General features: G+C 53.9%; 1 protein-coding gene across 1 annotated transcript in view; it reads right to left on the reverse strand.

Moving 5' to 3' along the window:
- MYH11 (myosin heavy chain 11) overlaps nt 1-9875 on the reverse strand; it is a 116344-nt gene that overhangs the window by 18062 nt on the left and 88407 nt on the right. Inside the window, exons 19-28 of the mRNA XM_006910906.3 lie at nt 8773-8894; nt 8594-8663; nt 8283-8443; nt 6794-6902; nt 4978-5109; nt 4676-4882; nt 3645-3782; nt 2488-2611; nt 2058-2229; nt 403-615 (exon numbers count right to left, since the gene is read on the reverse strand). Of these exons, the coding sequence (XP_006910968.1) occupies nt 403-615; nt 2058-2229; nt 2488-2611; nt 3645-3782; nt 4676-4882; nt 4978-5109; nt 6794-6902; nt 8283-8443; nt 8594-8663; nt 8773-8894 (1448 nt within the window). The remainder of the gene's footprint in view (nt 1-402; nt 616-2057; nt 2230-2487; nt 2612-3644; nt 3783-4675; nt 4883-4977; nt 5110-6793; nt 6903-8282; nt 8444-8593; nt 8664-8772; nt 8895-9875) is intronic.

Below are 9875 nucleotides of genomic sequence, written 5' to 3' on the forward strand. Positions count from 1 at the left end.
GCAGGAGACCTTGTTTTGTTGTCTGTTTGATCGCCTGCAGCGAATCTTAAATCGAAGACCAATCTGATAATGTTATTTAAAAATTTAACACAAAATATATACACACGCATTTGACTAGAGCCTGGAGATTTACCTACACACACAGGAAAAGCCAGGAGGGGAAACTAAAGGCAGGGTTTTGGTGCGTACTTTTCTACAGTTTTCCAATCGTTCTCTGATTATGTCCCACTATTGCAATCCGAAACAGTAAGGTGAAAATTAATCATGCTTATGTCAGTCGCAGCAAACTGCAATCAGGACGGCAAATGTAGGGCCTGAGGAACCCTGCGATTCAGAGTTTTCTGGGGTTCGCCCCTTTGACACCAGCCACCCCATCAGCGTGGGATGGCAGGGCCCCCTCACCGGAGCTCCTGCTGGGTGGCCGTGCTGTCCAGCGTGTCCTCCAGCTCTGTCTTCAGCGCCTCCAGCTCCTCCCCCAGGTCTCGCTTCTGCTTCTCGGCCTTGTTTCTCGCGGCCCGTTCCGAGTCCAGGTCCTCCTGCAGGTCCGAGATGTGGCCCTCCAGCTCCCGGATCTTCTTCAGGGCGTTGTTCTTCTGAGCGATTTCATCGTCGAGCCTGCCAGGGATAGGGCACCAGAATTAAGACCCTGGGGTTCTGGGCCTCTGCTGTCGACATGGCCAAAAATTGTTTTCTGGATCCAGCCACTCGAATTCCATAGATATCAAACACATTCCTCCAAGACACAAGACACAGATCCCTCCTTGCTACGTTGGATTGCTTGGAGATTTACAGAGGACGTGAGTTCCAGGGTCTGATATAAAAAAATAGGTAACGGGCGTGTGTGTGTGTGTGTGAATGCAAAGCACTGGTTCCAGACTAGCAAGGTGCCTAGTCCACAGTAGAGGCTTAACAGATGCCTTCTGAACACTGGACAGTTACTCTTCCCAACTGGGAACTACTTGTTTGTTCTTTCCACTTGCTCGGATGGTGACTGAGTGCCTGCTGCAGGCAAGGCCCCTGGCCAGGCGCTGCGTGTGGGGGGTGTTAAAGCCAGGGCCCTCAGGCCGGGGGAGGCAGTGGCGTGGGCCAGGGTGGGCCGTGGGCAGCATGGGGAACGGAAAGCCTCGTGTGAGGGGCTCCCTCCTGGGAGCTGGCTTTGGCCATGATGGACGGAAAGGGAACGGCACGAGCAAGGCGCAGTGGCAGGATTCTGCGGGACAGGGCTTCGGTCGGACTGCACTTGGGAATGGGCGACAGCAAGAGAGGAAGCAAGACACTGGGTCAGGGTCAGGCTGCGGAGGGTGGGGGACTTTGAGCGCCAGGCTAAGACCTGGTCTTTCCCGCACAAGCCGGCAAAGTTTGTTTTAGCAGGTTCATGACTCAGAGGATGCAGCACAAACCAGAAGAGAAAGAGCTGGCTAGGGGATCAATCGGAAAGTTTTGGGGCTCGAATCTCAGCTCTGCCTTTTAAGGCTGGGTGACAGTCACACGTTCCTTTTCCTCCCTGGCTCAGCTTCCTCCTCAGTGAAATGGAGGGAACAGCAGCCCACCTGGCTAGGTGTCTGCAAAGATACTGCTTCAAAAGAGGTGAGTGCACAGTGTGCGGGCAAGTAACCGTTAGCTGCTGCTGCAAGTTTCCCGGTGTGAGGCCATTAGTGTGGACGCAGCTCGGAGGCGGGACACAGAGGGACTGGGTATGGGGCATGTGTCAAAGGATGGGCAGAATCTGAGGGCTGCTGCCTGCCGGGGGGCGGGAGGAGAGGGACCTCAGGAGGAGGGCTTGTGGGAGAGGAGGGTCGTCCTGCCTCAGACTTGTGGCATATGGGGTGCCCAAGGAAGGGACTCCGTGGACAACTGGAAATGCGGGACTGGTGTAGACGAGAAGGGCCTGGGTGTCCAAAAGACAGATGCCATGGGAGACCGTGTGGAGGGAAGAGAAGGAAGTCAAAGGCCCGGTTCTGGAGGCCTGGCCTGGGGGCGCCTTGCCCGAGATGGAGGCCTGCTGGAGGAGGAAGGAGGCTGGGGCATGCGACCACACAGGCCGTGCCCTGCGCTACCTGGCCAGGGCCGCCTGCAGCTCCTCCTCCTTCTTGGCCAGCTGCATCTTGAGCTCGGCGATCTGCGCCTGCAGGTCAGCGATCTGCTCGTGAAAGTCGCTGGCCTCGCCCTCCAGCTTCCGTTTCAGCTTCTCCAGCTCCTGCCGGCTCTTCTCTTCCTTCTTCAGCCGCACTACGACAAAGCCAGGGGCCGTCAGGAGGTGGAGGCCACCAGAAAGACGCCTGGAGGACGAGCCTTTCACCATCTCGGGGAAGGACGGTCAGTCCTGAGGAAAAGCCCCTTTGCTTATGAATGGGTGTTGACTAAGGGTGACGGGGGAGCCTGGAGAGGGTTTACCGCCCTTCTCTTGAAATTTCATTATGAAATTTCCTCTCCGATTTTCTTAGTTTTAAAATATCCGTTCAAAGCCTCTTTGGGTAGCCAGTTTACCTTCCAGTTCTGAAATCATAGATTCGTGCTTATTTTTCAGCTTGGTAAGATTCTTGGCCTTTTCTTCCTCTTCTGCAAGATTCGTAGTTAAATCACTAATCCTCTCCTCAAGGAGTTTTCGCTCCTTTTTGGGAAGAGAAAAAGAAGTATCGTTAGCTTTTTTCTCTTCTCCAGGCTCTGCATTTCACTTTTAGTAATTTCCAGATGAACAGCTGAAAGGAAAAGCCACATTACAACCAAATGCAACCTAGAGTTTGCAATGGCGAAGAGAGGTTCCTTAATTTTTAAAAAGCGGCCACTTCTCTAGCCAATGGGGTCCTCTTCCCCTTTCTGTCACATGCCAGGTCTTCCCTGCCTCAACTCGGGCCCTTTGCACAGACAGGGCCATCTGCCTGGGATGCTCCTCCAGCCCCTCTCCCTCTAACTTCTCCTCAGTCTTCCCACTTAAATGTCATTTCTTCCAGGAAGCCTTCCCTGAATACCCTACCTCTTCTAATGTGGTAGATGTTTCCTTCAGAACCCTGGTCGCAGTGGTAATTAATGGTTACGTGGATGATTATCTATATGCTGTATCTCTAGAGTATAAGCCCCATGAGGGCAGGGTCATCCTTCACATCCACGCCCTGCATGCAACAAGGTGGCTCATGGTGGTGCCCACTGACATCTAGCAAAAGGAGCTAAAAGGAGCCTACCCTCAGTGCAGCTGGCTGGGGGTTACTCACTAGGGTGGCCTGCTCATCCTGGTTTGCACTGGGACTTCTCCAGTTTTGGTGATGAGAGTCCCACATCCCAGAAACCCCTCCATCCCAAGCAAGCCAGGATAGCTGGCCTCTCTATGACTAACTGGTCCATGAGGATGTGGGGGAGGCCCCGGAGTCTCAGGCACATTTGCCCCCTTTGCACAGCCTGGGGTTTCCACTGGTCATAGTGTTTCTGAGACTTGTTCCGTGGCAGCCCTGGCACTGATGAGACCGCCAGGGACCCAGTCCACAGCACACCTGCATCCAGACAGCAGTCACAAGGCTACCTTGTCACTGCTGGAGATAACCCTTTGCTCAGCCCTCAATACCTCATATTTGGCTAAAAAGAGAAAGTGATCTGCAGTCCTTGTCCCTCATGGACCAGTTGTTTGAACACAGACACTCCCCCCCACTCACCTTTGACAGCTTATTGTTCTGATCGTCCATGACCAGGATATCATCCTCCAGTTTCTTGATCTTGGCCTCGGCCGTGACCTTCTCAAGCTGTAGCTTCTGCCTTGCAGCTTCCTCCTCCTCCAGCTGTTCCTCCAGGTCCTTTGTGAGAAAAGAATCATGGCATTGCTTGAAATAGAGCCCCTTTCATGGAGCTCTGGGGAAACTGACACAGAGGCTAGGCCTGACGGCAGCCCCCTTTCACTGGAAACAAGGTTCGGACCAGCCACTTTGCTTCATGAAGCCTCAGTCTCCACATCTGTAAAATGGGGACAGTAGATACCATGGTGGTTTTAAGATGTGTCCACAAGTTCTTTGATAGTCTCCCCTTTAAGAGATGGAGCCTAATTCCTCTCTCCTTGAGTGTGGGTTGGACTTAGTGACTTCCTGCTAACAAAATGAAGAGGAAGTAATGGAGTGTAACGTTAGTGATCAGTCTATAAAAGGTTTCCTCCCCTGTTCTCTTGATTCATGCTGGGGGGAAGCTAGCCGCCATGTTGTGGGGACACTCAAACAGCCACATGGAGAAGCCCACATGGTGAGGCGCTGAGGCCTCCTGCCTATAGCCATGTGAGTCAGCCACGTGGAAGTGGGTCCTCCAACCCCAGTCAAGCCTTCGGATGACCGCAGACCTGGGTAACAGCTCGACTGTAACCTTGTGAGAGACACCAAGCCAGGCCCACCCAGCTAGGCCACTCTCAGATTCCTGATTATGTGAGATAAATGCTTATTCCGGGTGCTTTGTCCTCTGACAATAGCTAACTAATATATTTCACTCATGGTTGCTGTTAGGAGAAAAAGTAAAAGCATGTGAAAGGCAGCACCGTAGGGCAGAGCAGGCTTTAGAGGGCTGTGGGGTCAGATGGCCGTTCCTCTCCAAGCCTTCGTCTCTTTATCTGATCATATAGGGACATATGATCAGACACACCTCATAGGCCTGCAGTGAAGGTCAGGTGACCTGGCAGCCACCAAGGGCAGCCCCTGCTCCGCCTTACCAGCATCTGCTGTGCCATCTTCTTCTTTTCTGCCTGCAGCTGCTGGCCCCGGTCTTCCTCTTCCTCCAGGCGGGCTTCCATCTCGTGCAGGATCTCCTCCAGCTCCTGCTTCTTGGCTGCCAGCCGGACCCGCATCTCCTCGGCCTCTGCATACAGCTCTGTTTCTGCCTGCAGCTGCTCCTGCAGCAGGTTCTTCTCCTCGGCCAGCTGCACGGAGAGGACGAGGAGGTGGCCAGTGAGCCCCAGGGGAGCCCGCGGCCGGCCCTCCCTCCTCAGCCCCTGCCTTGCTCCCGGCCTGGTACCTGCGAGTGCTTCTGCTCCAGCTCCTTGAGCTCCCCCTCTGCCTTCTGCTGCCGCTCCTTGATCTTCTGCAGCTCATCCTCCTTAGCCTGCATCTCCTCCTCTTGCCGTGTCACCTGCAGTAGGGGCTTCACCTGCGTGCACACGGAAGCCCAGCATTTGTTTCCATGGCACAAGGAATACAGTCTTGTAATAAATTAGATCAGTGCTTCTCAGCCAGGGACATTTTTACCCCACCCGAAGGGGACATTTGGCAATTTCTGGAGACAGTTTCAGCTGTCACAACTGGAGTACGGGATGCTACCAGCATCTGATGGGGAGGGGCCAGGGATGCTGCCAAACGTTTTAGAATGCACGGGATAGCCCACGGCACGGAATCACCCATCCCAAAATATTAGTGCTGAGGCTGAGAAACCCTAAACTAGGGCGACGGAAAAAGGTGCAGCGAAAGGAGGAAATTTCCCCTTCTCCCATTCAGTCTCATCCCGAGAGAGACTACTGCCGCCGACAAACGGACATGCTTCCTTCCAAGGAGAAAAGGAGGAAAAAACCCACGTCCTGACTCCCCACCAAAGTCATTATTAGTGCTGTGAGCATTTCCTTCCAGTCTTCTTTCCTACACGTTTAAAAAATATACTCGAGATCACGCCGTCCAGTGTTATGTGCTTTTGTTACTTGAAACTACAAGCTAATTATCTCCCCATGCTGATCCCTCATTTTTACAACTTTGTTTTTCGAAAGCCATCGTTCTTTTTCTTCTTTCCCCAACAGAAAGCCATCGTTTTGAATAGCTGAAAAGTGTCCACCAATGATGAATGAGCCATTATTGAATTAAGCTGGACATTGACATTTTGCTGCTGTAAATAAGGCCACAATGAACACCTATAATTCCTGGTTTTTAAAATCTCAGATGGCCTTCTTCAGCCAGCTTTTAGAAGTTGTGTCTATGGGGATGAACATTTCCCAAAAAACTGCTTCCCCCACTGTTCCTCACCAGGCCGACTCCCGACTCCCGTGCTCAAGCCCCCGCTGGGCACCGGGGAGCCCCTGGCACACGCACTGTGGCTTCCTTCAGGCACTCGCCCCAGTTTGCCGTTACACGTTTGTTCTAGTGATGACCTGCTCATTGTCTGCACCCCCACTTGACTAAAATGTTCATGAGGCCAGGGCCCGTGTCTGTTCAGGACTCTGTCCCCTGCACCTCTTGTGTGCCTGGCGCACGGCGGGCACTCTATAAATGTTTGCTCAATGAAGAAAGGTTTATGCCACTTTACACTCAAGCGCACACAAGAGGAAACCGAGTCTGTCGTGACAGAGCACGTCTTTGCGCAAATAGTATGTTTCAGCCAGCGACACGTGGATCTCCAGAGAGTGGTGCTGAGTGAAAAAAAAGCCAGTCCCAAAAGACGACACGCTGTATGACCTCATTGACAAAACAGTCTTGAGACGAAAAAATTATAGAAATGGAGACAGACTAGTGGTAGCCAGGGGCTATGGAAAGAAGTGGGTGTGGCTGTAAAAGGTAGTGGGTGTGGCTATAAAAGGAAGTGGGTGTGGCTATAATAGGAAGTGGGCGTGGCTGTAAAAGGGCACCATGGTGGAAATGCTCTGGATCTGGGTTGAAGTCACAGCTGGAGCCCATGTGCCAAAGAAGGAAGGCCTTCTCAGGCCTGGAGAACTGCCAACAGACAAGATTGGATCTCAAGCCCTCAGCTGCACACCCACTGTCAATAACCTCTGCCCCACATCTGGGGCATCTGGAGTGAAGACACAGGGTGGGGGGGTCCTGAGAAGGTGGGTGGGGCCTGGAGCACGCACCTTGGTGAAGAGCCTCCACCACTGCCAGTTCCGCAGCTTGAGGTAGGCAGCGCAGTTCCTCTGAATCACCTTCATGGCTGTCAGCTGCTGCTGCCTCTTGGCAAAGGCCCTGGGGAGAGGGACGGGAGAGCCATGAGAAGCCCTGGCTGGCCCAGTACACGTCTCACTGTATTGTCACAGCATCCCGCCTTGCAGCATCCTAAAAGCAAGCCACATCTGTTTGGTTTGTAACTTGGGGACTTGCATGGGGACATCCCCTCTTCTCCCAGCTCAGACTCCTCCAGAAGCTCTGAGCATCAGCAATATTCTCTGGGTATATTCTCTGGGTACAGATCACTCACACAGTCTGGAGTCAAGAACCCTTCTCACTGGGCAAGGAAGACCCAAGACACAAAACGCCCTGGACCCGGAGCTGTCCTAGGAAATCAATCTATGCTACACCGTCCCTAGGGGAACCCCACACACATCCAGCTGTACCCCAAAGCTGAGCGTCTGACAAACTTATTCCTTCCTCGGGTGTCTTTCGGAAATCTCAGACCTGACATGGAACCAGCACTCTTCCTGTTTAAGGGCTACTGGGTTTGAGAAACCAGAGGACGAGAACAATCCTCTTTTCTCTACTTGGCTGCCATCCTGGACATGGTGAGCCTGGAGTAAAATCGCCCCAGTTAGTCTGGAGGCACAAGAGGGGGCAGCAGAGAATTCAGTATGTGACTTAACATGTTAAGTCTGTCCCTGGACCAAGAGCATCCCAGATCTGCTTTGACCATCGGGTCCACTTGGCACTGACTCAGCTTGACACGATCAAGGCTCTGCAGATGAGAGCGTGGACCGTACCTCATGATGACATATGCCCTGGACGGAGCTACTCCACCAGTCCTGGCATCCTTTCAGGGGTGTGGCTTTCATTGAAGACCCCTAGCCCTCACCCAGCTCCCAGGCTTCCCAAAACCACAGGAGCATCAGATCCTCCAAGGCCTTGATATACGAATCCCATTTGGAAAGGAGGATATAGATACAGCCAAAGACTCTTTCCTCAGAAACTTTATCACATTCTCGCACTTCTGAAATGATGCCCCAGGCCTGTCCTCACCCCTTTTGGGCAGTATTTCACTGATTCCTCATAAACAATTCCACGAGGCAAGAATGAGGATACTCATTTTCCAGTGGAGGGACCTGAGGCTCAGAGAGGTAGAATAATTTGCTTGAGGTTCATCAGCAGATAAGTCAGGGAGCCAGGACGAGAGCCCAGTTCTAAAACTCCAGAGCCACGGTCTCGCCTCCTTCCCGCCCTGCCCCTACAACCAGAGCATACATTAGAGTGATGGCATTTCCTCCCCTTCGAGGAAAAGGTGCCATTCCGTCAGCAGGGCTTCCTAAAGCAGATGGCCTCTCCCAGCCGGGGAATCAGGACGTGAGGGCGGAAACCCCTGGGCATGTGTGCTTCCTGCCTGCGTTTGCGGGGAGGGGACCGCACACGGGTCCTTACTTTCTGGCCAGGTAGCCGCGACACATGGCCTGGAAAGCCATGATGACATCGGTGATCTTCAAGTCTCTCTCCTCTTCCAGGTGGGCCAGGACCCCAGTTCGGAAGAAGATCTTGCTCTGCCCAATCCTGTACAGGTTGGGGTCGAGTTCCAGGGCTTTGATCTGCAGAAGGAAAGAGGACAAGAGTTCCCGTTCTCAGCCATGCCAAGGGGCCGGGTTGGGCTGTTTAAGAAGGGCCCCACCCGAAGCAGCTCCCGGTAGTGCCACCAGAGGCTGGGAGGTTTGCAGCTGGCCTTCTGGGGCTGGGCTCACCATGAGGATGCAGGCCTGCTTCCCGTCCATGAAGCCTTTGGGAATGGCGTTTGCAGCCAGGATCTCGTAGCTTGAGACACAGGGCAGGAGTCACTGACCGAGTACCACGCCATCATCCTTCCCTCTGCCCAGTCCCGCTCGCCCACCACCCCACCTGTGCCCGGCCCCAGCGGGCTCACCGTTGGCGGAACTCCTGGAAGACGATCCTGTTGGGGAAGCCCTGGCGACAGATACGGATGCCTTCCAACACCCCATTGCACCGCAGCTGCTCCAGCACCAGGAAGGCATCCAGCTTGCCAGACTGCAGAGGCGGAAAGAACAATGGGCCACGGGGCCTCGGTGCAGCAAGCCCCAAATCTCAGGCCTGAGCGGCCCGCCTTGCTAGGCCACCAAAACTCATCGCGAGTACCAGGTGACATTGCTCTCGTACTTGGTGGCACTAACGTTACCCAGCCAGAAACGGGGGCTCTTCCTTGTTGTCTCCCTCTTCCTCGCTTCCTGTCAGTCACCAATTCTATAGCTCCTACCTCCCACTTCTCTCCACTGGCCATCATCTCTGCCATCCGCTCACCATCTTCTCCTGCCTGGTCTTCTCGCCCCCAGTCCTGCCTCTCCCCTCCATCCCTCATCTGGTTTCTAAAATGTAAACGTGATCATGACATACCCCAGCTTTAAAAAGCCCCACGGATATCACAGAAGGAAAGCCAAGCGCTGGTCAGCCTACGAGGAACGCCCCGATCTAGCTCCTGACTGCTAACTGAGCCCCCTCTGTCCCCGGGCCCTGCCTCACACTGGCACACATCATCACGAAGCCGCCCACCTAGCGCTCTCTTGCCAGGATCTTTCATTTCCCGTTTCTCACCTCCACACTTTTGCCTTACGGGCCCCTCCGCCTAGGATGCCCTCCCCGCCCCGCTCTCCACGTGACCAAGTTGATGCTTTCACAAAGTTCCCATTCTCTGAGCCCCGAGGCTGCCTGGTGTTCCCATGGTTTACTACATGGCACCACCATTATGAGCTTGTGTGTCTGCCTCTCCCACTGGGCCTCCCATGGCCTCAGTACTACTGGCGTGGGTGGGGCTGTTTTCTGCTGGTGGTGGGGGCCGTCCTGTGCACTGTGGGGTGTTTAGCAGCCTTCTGGCCTCCAGGCACTGCAGGCCGATAGTATTCCCTCCCAGTTATGATAACCAAAAATGTCTCCAGAGATGGCCAAATGTCCTCTGGGTGGGGGGCACAAGTGTCCCTAGCTGAGCACCCCTGCACTAAGAGTGTAAGAAAGCAG

Source organism: Pteropus alecto, unplaced genomic scaffold (assembly GCF_000325575.1).
Source record: "Pteropus alecto unplaced genomic scaffold, ASM32557v1 scaffold34, whole genome shotgun sequence".
NCBI classification, from domain to species: domain Eukaryota; kingdom Metazoa; phylum Chordata; class Mammalia; order Chiroptera; family Pteropodidae; genus Pteropus; species Pteropus alecto.